Source organism: Rhodamnia argentea, chromosome 6 (assembly GCF_020921035.1).
Source record: "Rhodamnia argentea isolate NSW1041297 chromosome 6, ASM2092103v1, whole genome shotgun sequence".
NCBI lineage: Eukaryota > Viridiplantae > Streptophyta > Magnoliopsida > Myrtales > Myrtaceae > Rhodamnia > Rhodamnia argentea.
Window position 1 is genome coordinate 9,809,707 of NC_063155.1, and position 27,167 is coordinate 9,836,873.

A 27,167-nucleotide genomic window follows, 5' to 3' on the forward strand; every position below is an offset into this window, starting at 1 on the left:
GGAGAGAGCCGAACCGTTTCGGACCTTGTTCCGAAAGTCCTGTGGTACACGCTGGTCTTGAGCGTGCAGAAAAAACAAAAAACAAAAAACATAGGACAACGGTGGCTAGGTACACAAACTTTCAAAGAATTATGAACGTTGCGGGACGAAATGTCCTGGTCTGACCGAGAGAAGGGTCAATGATAACTTGATAAGCATGTCGTGCTCCTCTTATCCCCCGGGCCCTATCACTCATCCTATCTGCAGCATACTTGGCGGCCATTTTCTAAACCCAAATGAGGGGAGAAGCGAGATATCTCCATTTCCAAGCGGGGTCCATCTTCTCCAAGAGTCAAGAAACATCATCGGCTAAAAGATTGGCTTGAGGGAAAGGGAGGTGAGCTTGCGGTCTTCTTCTCAGGTGGGGACCACAAGCCGGCCGGCGAGAACCCAAGTTTTCGATATTTATGACTTGGCCCATCTTTTTGTTCGGTTGCGAACTTCGAAAAAAAAATCGCTTTTTAATTTGTGGACGAGTTTCTAAACAGATAAATGCGTTTGATAATGACACAAAATCTCTATTTTTTTTGCGGACGGCGGCCGATGGACTATGATTGGTGGAGGGCGGACCGGCGAATTGAGGGATGGCGAATCGGCGATCGGGGGACGGCGGACCGACGAATTGAGGGACGGAAGACTGGTGGTCCGGTGGCCGGCGGATTGAAGAAACAGCGCCGACGTATTGGAGAACCGATGGACGGCAGCGAGGAGATGTAGATGACATTGTGAGAGAGAGGGAGTGAAAGACAAAGAAATTTTTTTTTATTTCTCATTTTTATTAACTGGAGTTGGAAATCACATTTGATCCTAAACAGTTGACAAAAGGCAAGGGATTGTAAAACTTTCCAAAAGCAGGGGCAAAGGGCTCAAAAGGAAAGGATAGCCCCCGCCAACCAATAAAGCTGACGTGGCGCTGACAAAGCATTCCCCCCAAGGGTGAAGGTCAGTCATCGGTTAGAAATCTGGTGCGCCCTTTTCGGCTCACCGCCACGCCCGCCTTCTTCCTCTAACAAACGCAACACTATCCCCTTCTTCTTCTTCTTCTTCTTCCTGCTCAAAACCCTCTCTCTCTCTCTCTCTCTCTCTCTCTCTATATCTCTCTCCATCTCTTCATCTTCCTCCATAACCAGCCACTCTCGCACCTTCGAATTCTCGCGAAGCCACCACCCAAGACCTTCTTCCCTCAGCTCTCCCGCCTCCGACGATGGACCCGAACCCGAAGACCCACCCGGTTCTCTCCTACGTCATGGCCCGCCTCCCCTCCATGGGCCCTCGCTTCACCCCTCCTGGCCCCTCCGATCCCTTCTCCGCCGTCGACATCGAGCAGCCTCCTCCGCCGCCGCCGCCGCCTCCGCCAGACCCCTCCTCGGCGTCGTCGTCGTCGTCGTCGTCGTCCTGTCCGCCCCAGATCACCGACCAGATGCCCCACCTCGCCCACCCCAAGCTCTTCGCCTCCATGGCCAACGCCGTCGCCGACGTCGCCCAGACCCGATCCGTGCTCAAGACCCTCGGCGACCGCCCCGACCACGAGGCCGTCGACATTGCCCGGTCGAAGCTCGTCCAGGTCGAGTCCGCCCTGTCGAAGAAGCTCGAGGAGATCGTGCTCTCCCCGCGGCCTCACGACGTCGACCGGCTCGAGTGGCGAGCCCACCTGGCGGAGAAGGAGAGGGAGTGCCGCGAGGCGGCGGAGAGGGAGAAGAGCGCGCACAGGGCGGTGATCTCGCTCGACGAGTTGCACGAGTCGTACGCGAGGTTGTTGAGGGAGGCGGAGGAGAGGTTGGTGAAGATGTACGAGTCTGTCGTCGTGGATAAAAATGATGGGAAGTGCGATGTGAATGTGGGAGAGGAGGTGAACGAAGAGGTCGTGGGGATATTGCAGGAGGGGAGGGGAATGGAGGCTTGGACAGGGTTGATTTGTCTGGGAGGAGGTTGCGGTTCTTGCCGGAGGCGTTCGGTCAGATTCTTGGATTGGTCGTGCTTAATTTGTCAAATAATCAGCTTGAGGTTCGTTTCGTGAATTGGGTGATTCATTGGCTTTGTTTTGTTGATGATGTTTGTACTTTTTATGACTCTGTGCTAAATGAAAGATGTGGCCTGTACTCATTCTTACACCCTCTGTTGATTCTGCTCAAAAGAACATTGGCACATGTTTCTTGAGTGCAATCTGTGGATTGAGTCTATTCTATTTCATTCTTTGCTTTCAGGTTGTGAAGCTACTATTCTTGTTTAGGCACCATTGTATGCACATTTTATATTGAATTCTGGCATACGAATAGTAGTGTCGTTTCTTTTGTGAGAAAAGTTCCTGGAGAGATTGTTTGGGACTTGGGAGTTTAGAGGGAAGTAATGTTAGCCAGAATGAATTTGTTAGATGTTAACTTGTAAATTGTGTGGTTAAAGCCAATATTGGTTTTCATTTTTATGAATTGCGCATAGATTGTGTTTACTGGGGCTACGATCCATGCAGATTAGCTTAACTGGTACTTTCTTCCCTGAATCAGATATCATGTGTACTGTGTGCTAGAACTGCCTTGTTGAATGGATGGTTGACAATAAAGACACCCTCTTTTGTTATGGCTCTTCAGTCTCTATCCTATAATATTTGGTGCATGTTGTTTTTATTCACTTGCCAACATAACGCCTAGTTATGTACCAAGAACTTGTCAAATTGCACCCTCATTATTCTCATGCATTGAGTCATTGACCCCTTAATTGCTTGAGGCAAGAGTGGGCTGCAGAAGATCGATCCAAATTATTGGGGCTCCACCAAGAATGTTTAATAGAAATCGACGACTTCATCATGTATTCTATTATACAATAAAATCCACCTTAATGCTTGTAAGTTGCACTATGTACATCTTTCTCCCTTCCTCCTTTGTACGCATGGGTTAGCGATAATAAGTAGGGGAACCATCTTTTTTTGCCATAAGATAATATTCCCAATTCTTTTGCAACATAGAAAGGAATTTCCCCAGTCTCCACACACAGGGAATATCAATTTTTGATTGCATAATGCATCCATGAGAACATATTGTGTGTAACATGTCTTTTATGACCAAGCAATACTAAGAATTAACTACAGCTCTGGAATCCCTGCTTGGAAGGATGAAAATTCTAGAATGATGAGCTTTCGAACAATGTGCATTTGATGTGTTAGTTTTTTTTTTTTTTTTTTTTCTGACTTCTCAATTGCTGGCAGATCATTCCTGACTCCATAGCTGGGTTAGCAAATCTGGAGGAGCTTAACGTTTCCTCAAATCTCTTGGGGTCTCTGCCAGACTCAATTGGGCTGCTGCAGAAGCTTAAAATTCTCAACGTATCAAGCAACAAACTTACTTCCTTACCGGACAGTATCTGTCACTGCAGGTAATGCCAACTTTCAGCATGAAATTTGACATTGTTTATGATTGTATTTGCCGTAATATCTGATCTTGTCTTGCCTGCCTTAGATCATTGGTGGAGCTGGATGTGAGTTTCAACAATCTCACTTACTTGCCAACCAACATTGGTTATGAGTTGCCCAATCTACAGAGGCTTTGTATCCAGTATAACAAGATCCGTTCGTTACCAACTTCTGTCTGTGAAATGTACTCTTTGCGGCATCTGGATGCTCACTTCAATGAGCTTCGTGGACTACCAGCTGCTATTGGGAAATTGACAAACCTTGAGCTTCTTAATCTGAGCAGTAATTTTAGCGACCTGACAGAACTTCCCGACACATTTGGGGACTTGACAAACCTCAAGGAGCTTGATCTAAGCAACAACCAGATTCATGCTCTTCCGGACACATTCGGTCGGCTTGACAACTTGGCCAAGCTTAATCTGGACGAGAATCCCCTAGTAATACCCCCGGTGGAAATTGTCAAAGAGGGGGTTGAAGCTGTGAAGGTATTCATGGCTAAGAGATGGTTTGACATTCTCGTGGAGGAAGAGAGGAGGAGCATGCTTGAAGTGAAAGAACCGGCACAAACTGGTTGGTTGACACGCAGCACCTCTTGGTTGAATGATGTTGTTTCGGGTGTTTCGGGGAGTGTGTCTGGATATTTGGGCTCCCCCAGGACTCCAAGGGACCCCTATCTTGATCAGCAACTATGATTAGGGGATTGAAGGATTCTCTTAAGTTACTCGCCATCCTGTGATGGCATGAGATCTGATGAAAGAGCGAAAAGATCAGATGTAAGCTGCAGATTATTCTAATATTTCTACCTTGAGAAAAGGAGAAAGCTCGGAAGTTTTGCTCTCCTTGAGGTACATTTTAATGAGGAGTTATGCAGGAAACAACTGGTCGCAAAAAGCCGCTGCATGATTCGTTTTGGAAGGTATCATCTCATGGATGTAAAATCGAAGTCGGCAGGAAGTTTCAGGCTGCTTTTAGTGCAGATACTTTTCCTAGCGTTTTTTTCGCATAAGAGTAAAGCTCTTGTAATGAAATTTTCTCTAATGGCTGGTGACATCTACTGGTGCTTTGCAAGCAATGTCTTTCTTTACCATTGCTGTTTTTTGGGTTTCTCGATTTGGTATTTCAGTTGTTTCTGATTTTGTCAAGAACAAGTGACGGTGGTCAGTAAAAACGGGTTCTGATCATTTTTTTTTTTATCAGGGACAAAGTTATTCATACAGAATGTTGTAACTTCATGTACAAGCTGATCCCTAGCAGGAAATGCTGTGAAGTAAGTTATAAAGGTCCTCGTCATGAAATACAGAATAGCAAGGTTTGGCCCCACCGGTCGTTGGAAGTATAAGAAATACATACCGTGTCTCGATACGCTGGCGGGGTTTCTATTCTAAAACCCTCTTCTTAGTATAATAATCTGGGTTACCTATTTTGCACTTCATACGATGATCTTGAGTCATGAGCGGGATAAATGAATTTATTTGGATAGGACTATTTATGATTTGATTCAAACCCGTTCCGACCCACTTATTTGATGGGTCTACGTTACAGACTAGGTTTCAATGTACAAGTTGAAATCAACCTCTCGGGTCCAATCTGATGCTGTACTGTGGGGCATGGAGAGGAATGATTTCTTTTAAGGACTTGTTATTCTTGAGGCGAAGTAAGCACGAGATCTAAGTCGCTCTACCGACGCGATGATTTCTTTTAAGGCCTTGCTATTCTTGAGGCGAAGTAAGCACGAGATCTAAGTCGCTCTGCCGACGAGAGCGAACGAAGACCGCACGGCATGGGAGGGAAGGAAACGTTGAATATGGGCAAGAAGAACTCTTTACAGTGAAGGAGTTACGCATTTCCCATGAAGGCGAGAGGCATTTTGTGAAAAAGAAGAAGAAGAAGCTGGTCGCCAACCTCCCCATGTGGGCACATGTCTCCCCCATTCCTTCCCACTTACCTCAATCATGTCTCATACTTAATCAAACTCAATCAACAATCCTTAATCTCTTTCATTACAAATCATAAGCACCACACGGAGCTGCTCCTCCTCCTCCTCCACCTCCGCTACCGCTGCCGCGCCGTCATCACATCCATTTCGACATGAACTCGACGAACATTGACTTCCACGAAACAAAGATGACGAGGACGACGTGTCTCCTCATTCTTGATATTCTTCCACGCTCTCTTGTACTCCATCTCCATCAACACTGGCTGGTTGGCCCTGAGCGCTTCCGTCCTCCCGGTCGTAGGGGTCTTATTAACCGTCGTGTTGCTGGTCATCGCAGCTCGGGCCACGCTGATGACATGGATCACCGTCCTGGTGCTACTCGCCTTCTCAGGGAAGTGCCGCCGGTTCCTTGCTCTCCAAGGAAGGAAGATCACCGCCGATGTCACCGTGGACGTGGTCAAGGTTGTTTTCCGAGGGAAGGGACTGGTTGCTTTGGTTTGTGCAACCTTCCTCAGCTTCCTGCTCATCATATCTCGGTGATCTGATTTTAGATGGATTCTACATTTTTGTGTATGGGCAGATTTCATCTTTTCTATAGTAATTTCCTCCAAGACTTCCAAGCCAGCCGTATTCATTCCCATTGCAACAGATTTCATGATAATACAATGTTCTGCACTGTCCAAAGCCACAAATTTGCCAAAAGCTGAGACTAATACACAAAAGCAATGGTTCTCAAGGTGCATTCCGGTGGAAGAGTTATGGTTAGCATCCCGTTTTCGGCATTGTACCCGACATCTTCTTCCTTCCCATCGATGCTACAAGACCTCGGTTTTGAATTGGAGTAGGCACCGAACCGTCCGCACCCTCTTGCCCGAATCTCAATCTTATGCCCAGATGAGCAGAGGGAGCTGTTCATTGCTTCAACTGCTCCACCAGAGTTGTACATGTCCAGTAAACCGAGCGGAGCGAATTGATGTTTCTCGTCAAATACCTGTTTGGAAGAAAATGGATATCACATAATTCAGGCTGATCCATCCCTACTCCAATGATTTAGATCTCATGTGAATATACAAAAGATTATGCATTTAAGGGAAGCCCTGCAAGAATCACTGACCCTTATAGGAGACACAGTATATACTTCAAATCCTAGAAATCTTAAGGTCACTTCAAGGCTCCCTTCCTTTGGCATTCTTGACAGTACCCCTACAGTACAACATAGTACATAGCTAGAAGACTAATTCGTGAAAAGGAAACTTATCTAACAGTATCTGAAGCTCAACTTGTAAGTGGAACCTGTAGTATATGAGTAGAGTGCACAGTCTCCAAGCCAGCCTTCCCTGGCAACCTCGCCAAGGAATTCGACATCTCGAGGACTGACAGCGCCCAATATGATGAAGGGTTCGGATTCTGAAGGCGGATTGTATGGAGCGCCTCTTATAGGTGGCCAAATTCCGCCTCTCTGGCAATTAAAAACGCCCAAGACGCCCGTTGTTTTGTTCAAGTTCCATATCTTCATCAAACTTCAATGGCCCAATTCAGGGTAGTTAATAGATGGCGAATAATCGGGAAATAAGAATAATAATTTGTGTATTTTTGTGGATGATTTTCACCTCCTCCCATCTGTTACAGGGTCACTGAATAAGCAATCTCGTGTCGGTCGACCGGCATATCTCGCTCTTAAGATTGATCCATCAGGCAGTACTAATCTCTTGATTACATGAAAGTCATGTTCACCTGGCTTGTCACTGTATTACCAGTTTTAAGAAAGAAGGTTATAAGCTTCTTTTTAGGCAAAAAATTCTCCATGGAGAATATTGCTGACATGAATGTTCAATAGCCACCTGACATATACTGCACATCCGCCTATTGCTCTCGCCGCAGCATGGAATTTGGCCGTATAGTGATTGCTCTGAGACGATCGCAGAAAGTTAGTTTGGATCCTCACTGGTATAAACATAAACTTGCTTTCGAATGTCACCAATGCAAATAAGGTGAATTTCAATGAACGAGCAGAAGCCATCTTACATGAAACATGTCCCAATCTGGCACAATTATTTCTCCTGCTAGAAGACACGTGCAGGCAACGCCAGCAATGTGTGTTGTCTGAAATGTCGGCTCCGTCGGCATGAAATCCTCGGATACTCTAGCGACAGCAACCTTCTTTGCACTGTACAAGATAGGAGTCATTTTAACTCATGTTGTCTGCAACATGTTGCTTCTTTATGAAGAGATGACGCACCTGTATAAGTAATCTGTGCTCATGCACATAGAGCTGATCAAGCTGATATCCATGAAATTATTGATCACCGATTCCTCAAGAGCTCCTAAGAATTCTCTGGTCAAGGCAACACGGCCTCCATAACCAGAACCAAGTGTTTCTAATAGATTCTGATCATCTACCTTCACCCCATCAACGCCACAACTCGTGAGGTAGCGGTGGAAATCGTTATAAAAGTCGCGAATTCTTGAGGGCTCAATGAATGCGACCCCTTCGTCCTCTACACAGAGGATGGTGCCACAGACGACATGGCTCAAGTTACCGGGTGACTGAACTGGATAAATGATCTTGGCCATGTATTTCTTCATTACCTCCGATGTTGGACTTACCCCGCCCCAGTAACCTAGTGCCGTATGCCAGGCATAGACATATCTGCAAGTTGTTCCCTAGTCATATTACTAATCTTGAAAACAAGAAGGGGGTCATAATTTTATCAACAAGGATCACAATTAAACGAAATAATCTCACTTCACCCCATATTTTTTCTTGATGCTTTTGCAAAACTCCCGGAGTTCGATAGGCTTTCCCTGTCCAGAACCCTTGAACTTTTGATTGGCATCGAAATTCATTTGTCTTGACACATATCTGTGAAGCAACATGTGAGAGACCTACTAGCTGATAAGACAAATTGAAGCTACAAGATCTCTGCTATATCTGCAGATGTGACTAAATCCAATGAAGAGAGGACTCACTTTAATCCTTCCACATCGGCTAGTTTAACGCTGTCCCTAGTGTCGTGTAATATGTTTTGCCAACCATCATCTATGACCAACCATTTAGGCGGGAATCCTCCTTCCGACAGACTGCTCCAGAAGGAAAAATTAGGCCAAAGAAGCACCAGCTTTATAACCGATAAAATAACATTCGTAAATTACCTTTTGAGGCCATCTTCAATTCCGATTCGGTCGACTGCGTCGTAGAAGGCATCCCAAGTGCTCCATCCAAGCAGGTCTACTTGCGCAGGGAGCTATCAATGACAATCCAACGAGATTCTTCACTAAAAGTTTATAAAGTTGTACGCATAACTACGAAATTTAACAAAAAAATTGGCGATCTTGCAGACCAAAGATTTGTACCTTCTTGTGCTCTATGCAGCTGAAGGTACCTTTATGCTTCTCCAATATCCTATACGAATTAGCACATCACAGAGTCCCCTTCAGAAATAGATCATTTTCACAGGTTCCCAAATCAAGATCGAACGCCAAAATCCGGGGACAAACCTGACAGATTTCTTGATGAGATCAAATGGGTTGGTATTGGTGTTGATCATAACAGCTTCTGAGAATTCGGAAGTCTGGACATTGGGATCCCCTAACACAGACATAATCATAATAGTGCTCCAGAACAGAATGACATTGGCAACAGTAGAACAAGATGCTGGTTCATTTGAATTCAAACTAACCACTCTCGGCGCAAAACTGGAGTGTATCGGCATCGGTTCCCTGCAGACTAGTCCTGAATGGTCCATCCAACACGGGCAAAAACAAAACGTAGAAGAGTTCGTCAGCGTCCTCGTCCTCATCCCCTGTGAGCATTGTCCCTTTAAATCCGCTGGCTGGGGCAGAGGCTTCTCTCGCCTCCAAGAGAAGCATTTGAGTGTCCTCAGGCACTTTGCTGGCAGCATCTCCGAAGTATGGGATCATCCACCAGACCTTGAAACCTGAAGAGACTCACGAACCTGTATACCCTGCCATTAAAAGCTTAAAACTGTTTCAGAGGTCAAAGAATCACCATTGATGGTTTGGAGATTTCATCACTTATGGAAACATGCAACAGGATCATCGCTATGCAAAGTGAAGCAGTGAACTAACGAGAAGTAATTGACTTGCTTCTTCGCATCATCTCAAGATAATCTTAACAGTCTGTCTTCATCATACAAAGACCATAAAGAACAGTGGAAAAAGAAGATACCCATCTGAGAATTCCAATGTTGAAGACATGGCGGCTGCTCGAGCTTCTCGAAGTTGCTCCAACAAAAACAGCCCCATCTTTCAAAGGCGTGAGGGTGATGTTGCGTGCGACTCTGCTCAAGACGACCTGGTCTCGCACCATGAGACACCCATCTCTGATCTCCCATGGACAAGCAGCAACAGAGAAAGTAGCCATTGTTCTCCTGCAATACCTTGGAACGATCGTTTTCAGTCAAGAAACAGCACGAGAATTGGCCAGCGAGAACATGAAGTGGGGGAGGCTTTTTATGGGAAAGAAAAAGATGAAAAGAATTGAACTTTACTTGGACAAGAAGTGCGCCCACGCTCCCTGGTTCCAGCAGCTCTGCTTCTCTTCATCACAAAGATACAAAAGATCACCGATCGGGGTTCACAGTTAATGCTTTCTTGATTTCTCTCTTCTCTTTCGGGGAGGTTGGCAGCAGGAACAGGCGAGGAAAGAACTCGGGATTTGGTCCATGGCAACGTGTCGTAGAAACCTCAAAACCAGACAAAACGCTTATGATCAGGTGGCGATGAGTACAGTGCAGACAGACTCGCTAGAACCTCGGTTCGAACCAAGCTGGTTCTCATGCAGTTTGACCCACATTGACACCTCTGGACGCGAGTCTGTTAGATCATAGTGAAGTTACCATTGGAGGGTCCGACCCCATTTGTCATTCAGCTACACCAGCACAGAGAAAATTCAAACACTCAAAACTTGAAAATTTCATAGAATGTGAAATTATATTTCACTTTGCCATTAAAACCGATGAGATTCATCTCCCATAAACCTATGAAATTAATCGTTCACGTGATATTTCGTTAAATATCTAACTTTAAATATACATGTCACTCGTCCAACGGTGAGAGTGGAATCTTTCTATACAGACAATGGACCTAACAATAGTTTTATACAATTGCAATTATGTACCGTCAACATTAAATTTGTAAATTCCATTACCTACCACAGAGCTTCGATTGCATATTTATTGCACAATACAAATGTATTATTTCATTACGTCGACTGGAGGTTTACTATGGAAATATGCATGAGAAATAGAGATTTGCTAGGATTAAAGATTTTGAAAAGTGATCGTGAAAATTAAATTACCAGATAAAGCTCGCGGGTGAGTATACCATATAACTCAAATCTTGAGCGAGTTTTTACCCATTATGAAGATTTTTGTTTCGGAAAATTTTGACGTTATCGAAATAAGAGAGATGCATTATCTTGTTCATGGTGTCCCATGAAAGCAGAGGCAATCACGTGGACCACTTTCTATACCAATCAAAGCAGTGTGTCCCTACAAAAAAAAGTAATTATATGTGGGGGCACCTCCGTTTGTTAATTATTGCATGAGAAGGGGAAAAAATAGTACAAGAGAGCCATTTCCAATTATCTTCTGGAGTCTCTGTGTGTACTTGGATGGTACTTGAGCCCATCCCATGAACCAAATGCTCACAAATTACGGATACAGTGGGACTGTTATCTTAATTCATATGTCTTTTTGTACAGGACTCAAGATACATGAGTATTGTGGGTGGGGATGTAAATGATTCAACCCAGACATGTGTGACATAAACCTGGGAAATTGTTTTTTTGCGACTACCACCTTGTAATCTTAGATTGTTACACTACCAAACTTCCTGAAATTGTAACATAAACAGAGAAAATGGTGGGATTTGTTGATGTAGGGATTGGTACTGTCTCAATTTTCTGGGTTTTATGTTTATGAACTGTCAATTCTTTGGATAAAAATGATGAATTTGTCTAGATCAGGGAGCGAAAGTGGAGAAATATACGAAAAAGAGGCAGTGGCAGTGGCAGTGGCAGTGGCTCACGAGACAAAAACCTGCTTACCTCGTCTTTGTAGTCTGGCCTCTCTCGCCACATCCAAAACTCTTTTACTGATGAAGTTTTCCACTGAACTGTGAAGGAGCTATCCATTAGTACCGCAGATCTTTAGGTCCCTACCATCTTCTCCTGTTCATGCTTGACGATCAGTCCCCATGTGGCCTTTGATTAGTTTATGGCTTCCAATCCATGTTACGTTATTCATACACTGTCTCTCTCTCTCTCTCTCTTCTTTGTTTATTGAACACGCACTCTTATCTTTTTCAGTGATTCTGTCTGCAGATCAAGAGTCGAGTCCTGCACACCCACAAAGATTTATAATCAAATCAGAACTCCCAAAAGCCTATCGACCCTTTTAATAACCTTCCATCTCCATTCTGGTTCACTGATAAAGATTGGATCTTTCCGCAAGAAATTATGTCGATTGCTTCTCTTCCCCTGTTCCGCTTTTTGGGGATTCTTCCCTTCTCCCGATGAATTCGGAAGCATCTTTTTTTGGTCTCCGAGCTCTCTCGTTTTCTCTGTGTTCTGTCCTTATCAAGAACTGCACTCTCTCATCACCTTCTTCTTCATTGCTCTCTCTCTCTCTCTCTCTCTCTGAAACATGTGGGGTTCCCATTTCTCTTTGCCACGCCTTGAAGTTTTGAAGGTGGTTTGGTCTATTCGAAAATGAAAGAAAGGTTATTGATTTAGGGGACAGTCCATTTATGAGCATGCTGTAAATTGCAGGACACGTCTTATCCGTTGGTACTGCTCAAGGAACCTTTTCCTACTGTTTTTGGAGTGCGTTTTGGCAGTTTTAGTACGAAATGGCAAAGAGTTACTAGAATGACGTGCTTCAGATAGTTAGCATGTTCCTTTTTGCTTGAGAGAGGGGGAGACAGATGGAATCTGCAAGTGGAATCTACTCGGGTGATGATTTCATAGTGGATGCTAAATGGCTTATTGATGCGAAGAATCTGTTCGTTGGGCCAAGAATTGGAGAAGGAGCGCACGCCAAAGTCTACGAGGGAAAGTGAGTTTTTGGCACCTCCTGTTGATTCGAGTTTCTTTTATTGGATTCTCAAGTCATTGAACTTGTGTTCTGCTTTCGCATTTTGTTTGTTTGCATGCAAAGTTGCTTGAGATCTTGGTTCAGGCTGTGCAGTTTTGTTGATATGGGTCTGCTCTCTCTTTTGGACAATTCTGTTTGATTTGATTTTGTGCAGATGCGCGGCAACTTTGCTGGTTTGATGGTTATGGGATCCGACATCTCTTGATTTAAGTGTCCAGGAAAAAGTTCATTTTGGAATTCAGTTAGAATGTACTTCGTTTCAGTGGCTATGTGCAGCGATCTTCTGAAATGTCAAGGATGTTCTACTGGTCGCTTTTTATTCCGGCTGAAAATTGTCATCTGAAGATTCATGTTCTTGTTGAAATCACTTGATTTTCTTTTGATTGTGTTTTTTCCGGCATTCCGATAAAGGGTGTCTAGTTAACGAGAAATTTGCCTTGTTGGTGTTTTTCAGATATAAGAACCAGACGGTTGCCATAAAAATTATCCATAGAGGGGAGACCCCAGAGGAAATTGCCAAGAGAGAAGCACGATTTGCAAGGGAGGTGGCCATGTTGTCTAGAGTTCAGCACAAAAATTTGGTCAAGGTAGGATCAAGAAGTTACTCTTGTTGCTTTCGTTTGTATCTTCATCATTACATGCTAGTGGAGGAGATTGAATTAGCTTGTTAGTGAAAGACCCTTTTTCCGACACTTTGCTAAACCTTGTGTATGGCCAGTTTATTGGAGCCTGCAAGGACCCAATAATGGTGATAGTCACTGAGCTTTTATCAGGAGGGACTTTACGTAAATATTTTCTAAATATCCGCCCAAGATGCTTAGAGACACGGGTTGCAATTGGTTTTGCCCTCGATATTGCGCGTGGAATGGAATGCTTGCACTCCCATGGGATTATTCATAGAGATCTCAAACCCGGTAATCTTTACATTTCCAAGTCTTCTCGAGCTTCTCTAGAGTTGAGCATTGAGTCTCGATAAATAGAAGTCTTGGATGCTTGAGATTATGCTCGACTACATGCTCAATTACCCTTTATTGGATTTCTCTGCAGAAAACTTGCTATTGACTGCTGACCAGAAAACAGTTAAATTAGCAGATTTTGGTTTAGCCAGGAGAGGAGTCATTAACGGAGATGATGACTGCCGAAACGGGGACTTATCGTTGGATGGCGCCAGAGGTACTCGATACATAGATTTGCCCTAGCATGAGCACAAGCATGATTTTGACTACTTATATAAGCTCTGGCTGTTTGTGGTTGTTACTTTTGGGGCAGTTATACAGCACTGTTACATTAAGGCAGGGAGAGAAGAAGCATTACAACCATAAAGTGGATGCTTATAGCTTCGCGATTGTGTTGTGGGAACTTCTACACAACAAATTGCCTTTCGAAGGCATGTCAAATCTTCAGGCAGCTTATGCAGCTGCATTCAAGGTAATAGACATTCTCAGGATCCCATAAAAGGGTAATGTTAACTAGTGGACAGGGCACTTGTTAGACAACCACACAAATTGGTGGTATTTCCGGTTTGGCTTAGCTATGTCTAATAATGTGCAGCGTTGTCCTGAAATTTCAGAATGTGAGGCCTAGTGCTGATAATCTTCCAGAGGAATTGGCTATTATTCTCACTTCGTGCTGGAAAGAGGATCCTAACGATCGCCCCAACTTCAGCCAAATAATCCAGATGCTCCTTAATTATCTGTACACTGTATCTCCTCCTGAACCAGTCATTCCTTCGCGCATCTTCACTTCCGAGAACAGAGTCTTGCCACCGGAATCACCTGGTACGAGCTCCTTGATGGCAAGACGCGATGCCTCAGGAGAAACGCCTAAAGCGAGGGAAAACAAGCCAAAGGGCTGCTTCTCCTGCTTTGACCAATGTTACTAACTCTGCTAGACAAAGATTAGAATGGTTGGAAGTCTGGTCCTTCATCGAGTCCGACACCTGTAAACGAAATGTAAGTTTGGTCTTGCCCCATCTGTTCACTTTGTACCAAGAAAGGCTCATCTAAATGCCTTTATTGCACATTCCAAATGAAAAGGAAAAAATGAACACTTGTTCAACACTTCCCACAATATGCTACCAACCTCAAATGCTATATTTCCTGAGTGCTCCAGAATGTATTTGAATGAAGCTTGACAAGTTTCCTGATGCTAATGAAATACAATTTCAAGTCATCCTCCTAGCATCAAAATTTGTGTAGCTCACTCATTCTACTCCGTCTGATGCATTTTCTCAATTTATAGGATCCTAGTTGATTATCTAGCTATGTCATGGAAGAAGCTCAAGTATTTAGTTTTTGGTATTGTATGATGCTTGAAGCTGAACAGGCCGGAGAAGTTCTGCGAGATGGACAATGAAAACATTGACACCTCTGCCTTGAAATCTTTGCATGTGAACAAGTCTATTAGTTCCCATCTGCTTATTCTCATCCTAGCTTGTTACTACAAAGAAGCATTTTCCGGTTTTCATGTTTGGGAGAAAACCGTTGTCCATGTTGATCTGTATGTCCCATGTTTTCAATTTTCATTGGTTTCAATTTAGCAAATAAAGTTTAATATTTCCTTTTTTCTGAAAATCTACTGATTGTCTAGACCATTTGCCTAGACATAATTTTGTTGGCGAGTTCATCATCTAAGCGGTCCTTTTGTGCTTCTGAATAGGGGTATATAAAGTTTCATTCCATCCATCATACACTAGAGATGCAACTGAAGAATGCAGATGTATTTTACTTAAGTTTCTGTACAGCTCGTAACTAATGGTAGAAAGAGAGAATAATCAGTAGCATCTGCAAACTTCTGATGCTGAGATAAGCCTGTATCCATAAAACTATGGATTGAATGGCGGGTGGTGTTATCCTGAATACTTTGCGAGTTCTTCAGATAAAATAAACAATGGACTGAATCGCTCTTTCGGAGCGATGTGTGCATGAATTCGAAAATATCTGACTAATTCCAGTTTGTATATCTTCTTATTTCCCGACATGAAAGCGGTCTTACATCTCCGATGCCACGATAATTTGCACTCGTGAATCCAGATTCGTATGAACTACGAATCGAGTTCTTAATTCTTTGAGAATTGAGTACTTCAGGGTAGATGGCCTAATTAGTCAAAGATATACTAAGTGGCTTTTCCCTGCAAAAAAATGAAGTTCAAAATCAGATATTTAACGAGATGCTGGACCAATTCGTACAAGGACTTCTCATGATGACAGCGTGTATGACGGAAATGGTAATCATACACAGAGGTTCTCAAATCTTTTCAGGAGACTTTGGAGAGAATCATTCTCTGACCAGGTATGGAGTCTGTACTGGACCTGCACACTTTTTGCAAAGGAGGCTGGCCAGAGAAAGCTGTGTTACTGCCCCTCCATTGCCAAGGAAATGAGTAAATTTTTGTACCGGCAAATAGGACACGGTTAGAGAATTTTATAATTGACCTTGAAACCAAACATCATGCAGTTCGAACACCTAAACCTACCCAAGTGTTCACCAGTAGTCATTGCAGGAACATTGTCCATCTCTGAAATGGTGGAACCTGTTCCTGTCTCTAACAATGATCTCTCTATTGAATACCTTTGTAATCATCTTTGTGGCATTATGGCAGTCCAAGCATACTCTAAGGTTCTTCGTGATTCTGATTGTCGTCCCTGGAGGGGTTCTGATAAGAGCGAAAGCGATTGCCAGCTTCTCGCTGTGATGAGAAACCGAGACGTCCTTATCTTCTTCCTCTGCATCAAATCTAGCCTCCGTCGTGTTGGGCACGTAGCCGGTAGATTTGATCTCCCCTAGCATGTCCTCAGTTGCCCTGTATATCTCCTTCGAGTGAGCATGACCATCATCTTCAGAAAGAAATTCGTGAACGACTCCATCAACTTCAATCAGGCTGCAGCCAGGTGTCTTCCTAATTCCTCTCCTCTTCATCCGACTCCTCACGGTCATTGCATCTTCCAACCTCCCAACAGATGCATATAAATTCGAGAGAAGTATGTAATCCCCACTATGCATTGGTTCCAATTTGACTAGATGTTTCAATGATTCTTCCCCGAGTTCCACATTCTTATGAACCCTGCATGAAGCTAACAATGTTCTCCAAATAACAGCATTCGGTTGGATAGGCATGTTTTGTATTAACTGGTATGCCTCCTTGACCAACCCAGCTCGTCCAAGAATGTCAACCATGCAGCCGAAGTGTTCCATCCTGGGTTCGATGTCAAAGTCTCTACTCATACTAGTAAAGAGACACCGAGCCTCATCAACCAGACCCACATGACTACAAGCAGAGAGCACAGCAATAAAAGTCACATCATTCGGCGGAACGTTTTTGTCTTGCATCATGTTGAAGAACTCAAGAGCCCTCTTACCTTGTCCGTTGCTAGCGAGACCTTGAATTAGCGCCGTCCAAGAATACACATTCTTCACTGGCATCTTCCTAAACACGTCGATGGCACTAACAATTGATCCACATTTGGCATAAAAATCAACTAATGCAGTTCCAAGAGAAACAGTGAGTTTCAATCCTCTCTTCCTTATGAAGAAGTGAACCCACTTGCCAGTTTCTAGGGCTCCAAGGACTGCACATGAAGAAAGAACACTAACTAATGTGATCTCGTTGGGTTCTACATTTGCAGCCTGCATCTCATGGAAAAGATCAAGCGCCTCCTTGCATTCCCTTGCTTGGGTGTAACCAGATATCATGGCGCTCCAAGCCACAACATCTTTTGGTCCCGTCCGCTCAAACAATCTCCTTGCAACATCCAAACAACCGCATTTTGCATACATATCGACAAGACAAGTGATCAGAGTACCGTTTTTCTGCATCCCATTTACCTCTATATAGTCTGCAATCCACTTTCCTAGCTCCAAATCAGCTAGCCTCCCACAAGCAGTCAATACACTGATCAGCGTAACTTCATCGAAACCAACACCCAATTCTTGCATCCTCATAAACAACTTCACGATCTGCTCCCAATGCCCACCCTTACTGTAACCCGCAAACATTGAATTCCAAGCCATAACGTTCCTCTCAGTCAATCCATCGAACACTTTACGGGCAATCTTGACTTTGCCACAGTTCGCATACATGTGAATCAGAGTGTTCCCAACGAACCCAGTTAATCTAATCCCCATCTTCGAAATCTGCGCATGGATCTGTTCACCTTCATCTACAGCTCCTAACCTAGAGCAAGCCTTCAAAACACAAGGAAAAGTGAATTCATCGGGCGGCACCGAGTGCTCGAGCATTTCCCGGTACAAGAGCACGGCTTCAAGTGGGGACTGATTCGAAGTGAAACCTCTGATCATTACATTATAAGCCGACGTATCAGGTCTGTCGATTTCATCGAAAACGGAGGCTGCATACTCCATAGCGCCGGGGACAATGAGTGCTGCTGATTCGAGGAGGTTCTCAGCTATGGAGGGGTTGAGGAGAAGGCGGGTCTTGATGAGGTGGGCGTGAATTTGGTTCAGGTCTCTGACGGTCTTGCATTGTTCAAGGATGAGGGTTTTAGGGTTCTCTGGAAATTGAGGTATGGAGGTCAAAAAGTTGACGCTTTTGGCGGGTGCTACTGGAGTTGCAAAAGCCATATTCTCTTGCAACGGCTAACATGAAAGTCAACCTCCTTGTATATATGAACGAGGGTGTCATATGCTGTCATCAACTGGCATAACTATTTCTGTTAAAATGAAAGCTCATGCTCAGTCAAGCTTTATCATTTATGTAAGTAATCTCGTCCAGGACCCGGTTTTCCGGGACTTCCTTTGCAATAAAGCTCCTGATTGAATTGCCCCTAATGGACACCGGCCGCGTCAAGGAAAAAGAAGATAAATTTCGTTGCTGATGTAACAATATAGTAGAGTGGCAAAAACAGCTGCATGCCCAAAAAATTCACCAGGAGCGAGTTCTCCGTTTCCATTTTCACCTTTGATCTCGTGTAACTATTTCGATCAACATGGATCACGAGAGGCTACTCTAGATTTCCAGTCAGATTTGATACGCTGACGTATGCGGTGTAACTGATATCAAGGCAAAGATTGTCCTCGTGTCGTCACCGGATAGCTTGGAAAGATTCTATGTGCATTTTATGTTAACTTCAGGAATTTATTCAGGTTTTCCGCCTTTGCAGGATACCCCCACTGATTATCGTTGCCACTTGCCAGGAATCAGATGTGGTAACTTTTCTTGAAGATGAACTGAGGACCAGGAATTAGATGCACACTTATCACTTGGAATACCCAGAAAAAGCAGCAATTCGCCTATATATTCAATTCAGTACTGAACTTCAAGGTGTCTAGTAGAAGAAAACAAACGCCTGAAGAGATGTATAGGTCGGGTGAACGCCATTCTTTGCAGCAGAATGGCTGGGACACCACGTCCCAAGATTACCATGAACACCTGTCGAGAGTAGCGAAGATGCCCAGTATTCATCCGAACGTCCCTCAATACCCGAACGTGCACTCCGCGTTCCACAACAAAGTCGCTTCGGAAGAGGAGAACGAATCGCACCACAATCATCATCAGCACAATCACAACCGCCGCTCCCCTCAGTTCCAGGAGAAGGTGGAATGGGAAGAGGAAAGTGAATCGCACCGCAATAATCATCAGCGCAATCACAACCGCCGCTCCCCTCAGTTCCAGGAGAAGGTGGAAGTGATGGAGTTCAAGGAGGAGAGGTTCGAGCATAACAGGGGCAAAGATACTGATGTGTTTGAAGAAGTCGTCGATGTGAAGGCCGACGACTTCATTCAACAGAAGCACCGAAGATTCGAACTGTGCAAGTGGAACACCTTCGCGGCGCATTAGACCTGTCGAGCTGAGACTGTCCATGCTTAATTTGGCAGGCAAAATAACCTCCCAAGTCATAAGGGTGTTACTAGCAACCTTGACTTAAATAAAGTGCCTGTCTTTGCTGTCATCTCAGTTTCTTTTAAATCATGCTTTGCTTGGATGCCTGTCACAAAACTCAGAAACTGAATGTAACTTACCTTCTCACAATGCCCAGAGGAGTAGAATTTCATAATTCGACTCCTTTTACTTGCCTTTCTTACACTATGCTCGCCCGACAAAAGAGGGAACTTCTTCCCTTGCAACCGAAATAACATTTCTAAATCAGACCAAACCGGCAGATTCGAAATGCTACAAAGACACGCATTCACAGAAATCGACATTGATGGAAGGAATGTTAGATGTCAGCAATGGAAATTTACAGAAGTCTATCCAAGAAATGAAATTATATTGACAACAGTCAAAAGCTGGGGCTAATGTCAGGTGAATTTGATCAAAATTGATTATCTCGTGAACTCGGACTAGGAGCATCAGGGTCGTTAAATCTTCTCGAGGACATCAGATTGAACAGATTCCTCAAGCTATTCCTACTTTCCCTCTTCCTCCTAATGGCTCTACCGGCCCCGGGCAACTCGCCAAACGGGTCATCCAAATTCAACCTCGCCTCGAGCTTCTTGGCGACCGTCACGATCTCGTACGAATCCCACAGGGATTGCCTGAAGTCCCAGGGGCCGCCACCGAGACCGTCCTTGCCCTTGGAAGGCACAACTGGCTTACCGTTCATCGCCTCGACCCTGAACCGGGAAGGCCTGCTCTTGAAGTTAAGACGGCGGGCGTCGAACTCGCTGCTGGTGGCCGCTCTGGAGCCGCTGGAGTGGCTGTGCCAGGCTTGTGCCACTGCCTTGAGGATCTCAAGCTGCTGCTCAGGTCCATGGTTCTCTGGTTGCTTCTTCTTCATTAGCTTTCAAGGACAGCATGAAGGTGGCTGCTTGTGGTATGAGCCATGGTGGGAGAATAGTGGAATTCCATAGTAGGATAAATGAAGGAGATGAAGAATTTGTCTGATCTATCCCCATCCAATCTTAAGGAGCTGGAAGTTTTGGTTGTGTGGATGTGAGATGCTGCTCCACAGGTACTCTGAGTAGGACCACCTTTTGTCTTTGTCTGGTTACTATCTGGTACATGAGATGGTGAGCTCCCAGGTTAATGCCTAGGAACTTTGGTGGCAAGGTCAACTGAAGTTTGTGGAATTTAAGGATTGAACTTAAATAAAGAAAAAGAATAATGCTAGGTATACTAAAATTAATTGTAGGATTTTTTGGTGGATATGTCCTATTTATTTAAAGACCCATTCGCAACTTATGACGGGAATTGTCAATTTAGTAAGCTGATTGAAGTGTTTTCAACATTAATCATAATAAGAGAATACAATTTCAAATGTTGTAGGACAGTCCTATATAACAATGTTCTTCGTTTTTTTTTTTTTAACTACCCTAATGCAATTACAATAATAACCATCGCCCTCATTTTAACATCGGATTATTAGTGAATAAGGAGTGCATTTTAACCTTATTTGGGTCTTTTCCTTCTCAACTCTTATAAGCATTAAAATAAAAGTATCGATCCATGAAATTGAATTGAGCAACGACGATGAATTATGAAAGTTTTGATTTTGAGTAGGGGTGTGATCAAATCGAGTGAGTTAATGCCAAGCTCGAGCTCGACTCGACTCTTATACTCAGGGGATCAAAACTTGACTTGAGCTAGATTATGTATTAGAACGTAGACTCGAGCTCGACTCGATGATGATAGAGTTATACATGAACTCTATCTCCAGTTTAATAAGCTCAAACATTTTCCTTGTTTGTACGTATTTGAGGGTTAATTATGTGATTTAACAATTCACGCGTCTGTTTTAGTAATTATAAAAAGATACAAATTAAAAAATAATGGAAACTCGATCACGCTCGCGAGCTTGTCGGCTTGAGTATCAATGAGTTCGAATTCGGCATGACCGGACACTCGAGTAGCTCGAGCTCGGCTCGAAATTACGTGAGTCGATCTCGAGTGATTATCGAGCCGGGCCGAGCTACTCAGGACTAGCTCGGCTCAGGGTCGCCCCTAATTTTGAGTGGCCCATTAAGAAAGAGGTATTGTTTTGTTCTTTGCCGGCCCAAACTATAAATACCATAAAGCCATTACTTCTACGGCGACATATTTGCATCAGAGCTTCGATTCATTTTCCCTCCCAAATTTCAAAATTGACTGAAAACGAAGACCTCTAGGGTTGCGAAGAAGACGATGAGCGTTCCGATGGAGATCTCGGTGCAAAACCTCACCGATCTGGCCATCTGCGAGCAGAACGGCGCTGCTCCTCCACCTCCACCTCCACCTCCGTCTGCGACTACAGTCCCCGAAGACAAGATTCTCGTCCCCGGTGAGCTCTCATTCTACGGTCTTTTCCTCTTCAAGTTCCATCCCGTAGCTTCGATTTTCCAGTTCACAGTTCGAGAACATGGCGCTTTGTATTTTTTCTCAAGTGAACTTTGCATGTGTTGAATGATTCAGTTGAGGTCTGCCTAAAACCCTCGAGCACGGCTCGCGCAGATGAGGTCGGATCTGCTGTCGAGAGGTAACTCCGAGAAACTCTCCGAATAAATATGATTTTCGTGGATGGGTTGTTTGACTATTAGATCGTTAATGTACGAAGCATGACGTGCTCTGTTGAAAAGAAAAAAAGTGGACAGCCTTAGTCGTTATTAAGCATCTGTTCTAATAAAAGGTTAGACAGATTAACGAGGAAGCTGAGGTGAAATTTTTTGGTTATCTTCGTCATGTGTATTTATACCGTTTCCAGCCCTGTGATTTGAGAAAGTAGGTTGCTTCGCAGGTGAGAGCTTAGAAATAAGTAAAACCTGTTTAATGTTCAGGATGCTTGAAAAGCGCAGTTTGAGCTACAGCGATGGCCCCGTTCCTGTGCCAATTGACGACATGTTTCTCGTGGATAATGTTCAGAGAATTCGTATTTGTGAGACAGGTATGTTCTCTCTCTTGAGAGAAAAAATGTCCAGGTTTCTCATAGAGATGATATGGCAGATTGAGAAACAAAACCTGATGACATCCCCGATATATGCTTTGTGGTTTTGTGGTTTATGCTGGGTTGTTTGTAGATGGAAAATGTACATAGAAATCTTTCTTTTCCTTTCCATTAACTTTCTTTGTCAAATGGGAGAAAAGAAGTTAACATACGGCATGTGGATTTTCCATGGTACATGAGCTCTGTTTATTCGATAGTTTTTCCTTGTAGATGATGGTGTCAAAGACCATGGTGTTCTTTTGTTCTGGCAAGTCAAGCCTGTTGTACATGTTTTCCAGGTAACTTTCACCTAAACTTATAGGATACTCTTGTTCTCCCTCTCCCCTTCCCATTACTGATGTGCATTTCTCCCATATATACTCAGTTACTTGATTTTGCATCAGTATAAATGTCTGCTTCTTAGTGCTGTTGGTGTTTCTTAATTTTGATGCTCCAAAATACTGCATGTCAGCAAGGCTATTAAACTCACTGCTTGAATGGTTCTTGTCAGCTTAGCGAGGAAGGACCATGTGAAGAATCAAGTACTGATGGCCAACTCTCTAGTTTCCATGAGTGGATCCTCCCTGCAAAGGAATTTGATGGCATGTGGGAAAGGTGTGTTTGCAACTTTTTTCCTGGAAACCCCAAGAAGTTTGTCGGTCACAACGGTTGTATATCCAAATGCAGCTTAATTTATGAACCTGGTCTGAAGCAAAGGCTGTTGCGATATGCTCAAAGTGCACTACTTTTCACTGAAAAGGGCGTGGATCCCTTTTTAGTGTCTTGGAACCGGTCAGTGGCCTTTGCATGTTTGTTCTAGTTCTTTTTCTTCATTTTCAGTATTTATAGCATGGGTTCCCAGTGTATCGAATGGAAATATGTAGCGTCGGATAATCATAATCTTGTCAGCATTTGCTTAGGATCTATGATAGCTATGTAAATGTGCAGTTAACTAATGTACTTCATGGAAGTAAGAAAGCAGTTACAACATCTACTGTCTATAATGTCTAGTGCATTGTTTCACAATGATATTGGCACAAGCTAGTAATCATCATATCTATATCATTAATCACTTGCTTCCCCCAATGGAAGTGTTGTTAGCTTTTTGTGTATGATTTGTCCTATTTTTGCAGCATCATTCTTTTACATGGACCTCCAGGGACAGGGAAGACATCGTTATGCAAAGCTCTAGCCCAGAAGTTGTCTATACGTTTTAATTCTAGGTTGGCATGTGACTTTAAGATTTCCATGTCTTGTATGTATTTGGTGGAATCTATGTAAAATATGGTATTGGTTTTCTGAAATTTTCCACTCGTTATATTATTCTTCCCTCAGATATCCACAGTGCCAACTAGTTGAAGTTAATGCACACTCCTTGTTCAGTAAATGGTTCTCTGAAAGTGGCAAGTTGGTATGTGCCTAATTCATCTCAGGGATAGTCATTTAAATCATCTAGGCATCATTTCTTCTTTAGTGGAAATATTTTGTTCCATAGTCTCCACATAGGCAAGGTGCAACTAATTAGTGATAACATGAATACATATGATTAAAGTTTCCTCCAATAAGAGTTTCTTCCAGAAGTTGGGAGGTATTGAGTGTGTTCCTCATGATTTTCCATATTAGGTTGCAAGGCTTTTTGAAAAAATTCAAGAGATGGTGGAGGAAGAAAACAATCTGGTATTTGTTTTGATTGGTGAGATTATCATTGCGGAGTTTTCACAGGTTAGCATTCTTTCCTCTTCCTTTAGACTAATTATTTACATGTTGATAATGCAGATGAAGTGGAAAGTCTTGCAGCGGCCCGGAAAGCTGCTTTGTCTGGTTCTGAACCTTCAGATTCGATTCGGGTACTGATACATTTCTCTGACTTCCCAAACAGCAGCAAATTTACATGTCTACTCCGCTCTTTGGTCAAGCACTTGCCAGAGAGAATGGACTATTGAGGAATGAGAGACTAATTTAATATTCTCTGAATGCATTCTACAAGTATGAGCACATTCACCATCGAAATGTTTCCTCAGGTTGTGAATGCACTGCTGACTCAGATGGACAAATTGAAGTCATCACCAAATGTAATTATTATGACAACATCAAACATTACAGCTGCTATTGGTAAGACTGATTTATGTCATCTTTATATCATTTAATTCCCATCTGTACAGGATGCTGCATGCTACGTAGGACCTCTTTGGTAATCTTTTCTATTATTACGTTCACATCTCTGTTGCACTTTTGTATGTGCATAATATTATGTTTCCTATTTAGCGTTATCCAGATTCAGACTTTGCAGTTGCTTTTTTTCTGCGAATTATTTTCTAGATTTCAACAGATTTACTGAGAAGTTAATCACCAAGTTTTACTGCAGTTCATCATTTATGTTAGTTTTAGTTCATTGTTATTTGCAGGGCTGATTCTTGTTATAGCCTATGTGATCTCATAGAGTTCTTATGTAAGACTAGAATTGAAAAGTATTAACTTAAAGACTATGCCTTGCTGTGTTGCAGATGTTGCATTTGTTGATAGAGCTGACATCAAAGCTTATATTGGTCCCCCAACTCTTCAAGCTCGATACGAGATCTTACGTTCTAGCATGCAGGAACTTATGAGAGCAGGAATACTGTCTGATACACAGGTATAGATACAGCCACGACTACTCTTTTCTGGAGGGTTGTTTTGCCATGTGGGAAGCCTGTTCGTTTTTTGTACTAGTACTTCTCTGCTATGCCTTATGCCACCACCTGTCTAGGTTGAGACTTGGACTTATCTTTGGCTATGGTACTTAGAGTGTGTCAACTAATACCAACACTAAGTGCCAAGTGGAACCATTTCAGGAGCTGGGTAAGGTTACACTTCCAAATTATGCAACTGCTCAAGAAAGGCAGGTTGCCCAGGAACCGGAGATTGCAGAACTTTGCAAAATATTGCTTGAAGCTGCAGAGACATGTGAGGTCAGATAGTTCCATTATTCATCACTATGTTAGCTTTCCAAGTTTCCAGCTGGAGGAGATCACACAACGTGTAAGATTTTCTATATTGACTATGCTCATTTGTCCTCTAGGGATTTAGCGGAAGGTCATTAAGGAGGCTCCCGTTCTTGACACATGCATCTCTTGCAGATGCTTATTCTTGTGATCTAGCCAAATTCTTGTGTACGATGATAGACACAGCAAAAAAGGAGTGGTCTGAGCTACCTGATTGAAGTAGCCTTGGTGTAAACAAGATGCCATGCTTAAGTTTACAGGGTAAAGTGACACAGCTCTTGCAATTCTTTATACCATCTGCTGTCTGTGTTATGGAAAGGATTCTTGTACTGGACAAACATTATGAACGAGAAGGTGCACCATCCAGTAGAGCGATCAGTTAATCCATGCTGATCAGCATTTTTTGATCAAAAAGTCAATTTAAACTTTTCCGAAATCAGAGCAGTTACCTCTTTCTGCAGGGTAGATTTCAATCAGATTTATAAGAAATCTTTTTTATAATCGAATATTTACTAAGAAATCAATCAAAAAGTGTTATGCCAGGTGCTATAGCTTTGGGATGAAGGAATCATTTAGCATGAGAAGGTGCTCCTATCCAATTATTCAATCCGGGATGCTCCACCTTTTGTGGAGCTTGGTTCTCATGCATTGTATTGTTTTCCTTGAACTTGTTCATGCTTGAATGTGAATCTTGATCTAGATGTTTGTGTTATACCTTTGAGGAGACCCTAGGATGATTTAAGCACTGTGGTATGGTATTGGAAATCTAGTGATATAGATTATCCGAGAGAGTTATTAATGATTGACGTCGGGGCTTGAACACAAGGGGATGACCCCTTGCTTATGGCCAAAACTTATGAAACGATTTATCTCAACCCCAGTTTAAATAGAAGTGTTAATGAAAGTGCAGAAAAAATGGCCATTGTCAAAGCTTGAAAGTATGTCCCGGTACACGACACTCGTGACGCCTACGGCAGGTTCAAGCACATGGGGCTCGGGTTGGGCCTGTGTCTCACCCAATTGACCTTGATTGGGTCCGGAGCGTAGACCTAAATAGTGGGCCTTGGCCCTGGAAACCCAGTTTATGGTCTTATTCGGCCCATCAAACCCAGAATTGGCGCCTTCTGTGGCCCAGTTTGGTCCAAACAAAAAATGGACGTCGCTTTATAAAATCAAATTTCGTATATGGACGGCCCATACAGCAAATGTGCTCGGTCCAAGAAACCCTTTGGGACCTTGTTCGGCCATGTCATAAGATTGGACCCAACAATAGGGACGAGTCCTAGCAAGCCAAATTGTGGGCCTTGCGCTGCACATCTCTCCAGATTGGGCCTACCGCATGGGCCAGAACGAATACAATAGGCCTCAGCCATGTTGAACTTTATACGGCCCATGGCTCGGCCCAGAAAATGTGGTTTTGTTCTTTGCTGGGCCATGGGCTGAGAGCCCAAAAGCGTGCTGCGAGCCAATAGTTTTGGGCCTTCGGCCATGAACATGACCCAAAGTTACTGGGCTTCAAAGACTTCATACGGCCCAAGAAAATCAGGTTTTGTTCCTTAATGGGCCATGGGCCGAGAGACCAAAAGTGTGCTGCGACGCAATAGACCCAGCTTTGGGCCTCGGGCCAGAACATGATCCAACGTTACTGGGCTTTAGCGGCCCACGGGCCCAGAACTTCCTACTCTGACCAAGGCCCTTCGGCGCTGGAAAATAAGGTTATGGGCTTTCCCGAGGCCCATTGGTCTAGCTGCCCCGAGAAGTCATTTTGGGGCCAAGAGGCCCTCAGTGGTCCATGGGCCCAATTCTGCATAGTACAGGGCCAAACTCTACTGGGTT

At 43.5% G+C, this 27,167-nt stretch overlaps 6 protein-coding genes and 1 pseudogene across 8 annotated transcripts; 4 read left to right on the plus strand and 3 right to left on the minus strand.

Moving 5' to 3' along the window:
• Positions 1-1,071: 1,071 nt before the first annotated feature.
• On the plus strand, positions 1,072-4,717 carry LOC115741420 (plant intracellular Ras-group-related LRR protein 9-like). The gene is given in 4 exon segments (XM_030675305.2): positions 1,072-1,930; positions 1,933-2,043; positions 3,239-3,405; positions 3,489-4,717. Coding segments are annotated over 4 exon segments (1,611 nt in total). The 5' UTR covers positions 1,072-1,243; the 3' UTR covers positions 4,135-4,717.
• A 1,357-nt stretch (positions 4,718-6,074) lies between these two features.
• On the minus strand, positions 6,075-10,337 carry LOC115741593 (probable galactinol--sucrose galactosyltransferase 2). Its single transcript, XM_048280640.1, has 14 exons — positions 9,513-10,337; positions 9,059-9,316; positions 8,877-8,967; positions 8,733-8,781; positions 8,532-8,623; positions 8,349-8,459; positions 8,125-8,241; positions 7,618-8,028; positions 7,404-7,545; positions 7,220-7,287; positions 6,989-7,123; positions 6,672-6,898; positions 6,493-6,581; positions 6,075-6,369 (listed from the first exon to the last, which is right to left on the minus strand). The coding sequence occupies exons 1-14, from the start codon at positions 9,760-9,762 to the stop codon at positions 6,088-6,090; spliced, it is 2,322 nt and encodes a 773-aa protein (XP_048136597.1). The 5' UTR covers positions 9,763-10,337; the 3' UTR covers positions 6,075-6,087.
• A 1,250-nt stretch (positions 10,338-11,587) lies between these two features.
• Positions 11,588-14,639, plus strand: LOC115741424 (annotated as a pseudogene).
• On the plus strand, positions 12,755-25,778 carry LOC115741421 (pachytene checkpoint protein 2 homolog). 2 transcript variants are annotated; one of them, XR_004015468.1, is made up of 15 exons: positions 12,755-12,758; positions 21,560-21,711; positions 21,843-21,906; positions 22,205-22,311; positions 22,582-22,649; positions 22,862-22,965; positions 23,038-23,142; positions 23,484-23,573; positions 23,686-23,761; positions 23,974-24,043; positions 24,127-24,197; positions 24,372-24,462; positions 24,855-24,982; positions 25,182-25,368; positions 25,467-25,778. XR_004015468.1 is itself a non-coding variant. In XM_030675306.1 (15 exons), exons 2-15 carry the CDS (start codon positions 21,576-21,578, stop codon positions 25,547-25,549), a joined length of 1,368 nt encoding a protein of 455 aa, XP_030531166.1. In that variant the 5' UTR covers positions 12,755-12,758; positions 21,560-21,575; the 3' UTR covers positions 25,550-25,778. The 2 variants fall into 2 exon arrangements, 1 of the variants encoding a protein (XP_030531166.1); XM_030675306.1 differs by having other exon boundaries at positions 25,182-25,298; positions 25,409-25,778.
• Positions 15,582-18,521, minus strand: LOC115741416 (pentatricopeptide repeat-containing protein At1g08070, chloroplastic-like). Its single transcript, XM_030675294.2, has 2 exons — positions 15,733-18,521; positions 15,582-15,626 (listed from the first exon to the last, which is right to left on the minus strand). The coding sequence occupies exon 1, from the start codon at positions 18,074-18,076 to the stop codon at positions 15,980-15,982; it is 2,097 nt and encodes a 698-aa protein (XP_030531154.1). The 5' UTR covers positions 18,077-18,521; the 3' UTR covers positions 15,582-15,626; positions 15,733-15,979.
• On the plus strand, positions 18,668-19,404 carry LOC125315454. 2 transcript variants are annotated; one of them, XM_048280474.1, is made up of 2 exons: positions 18,668-18,983; positions 19,068-19,404. In XM_048280474.1, exons 1-2 carry the CDS (start codon positions 18,810-18,812, stop codon positions 19,290-19,292), a joined length of 399 nt encoding a protein of 132 aa, XP_048136431.1. In that variant the 5' UTR covers positions 18,668-18,809; the 3' UTR covers positions 19,293-19,404. The 2 variants fall into 2 exon arrangements, with proteins under 2 accessions (XP_048136431.1, XP_048136430.1); XM_048280473.1 differs by having other exon boundaries at positions 18,751-19,049; positions 19,134-19,404.
• Positions 19,743-20,503, minus strand: LOC115741426. Its single transcript, XM_030675314.2, has one exon. The coding sequence runs from the start codon at positions 20,230-20,232 to the stop codon at positions 19,768-19,770; it is 465 nt and encodes a 154-aa protein (XP_030531174.2). The 5' UTR covers positions 20,233-20,503; the 3' UTR covers positions 19,743-19,767.
• Positions 25,779-27,167: the final 1,389 nt, after the last annotated feature.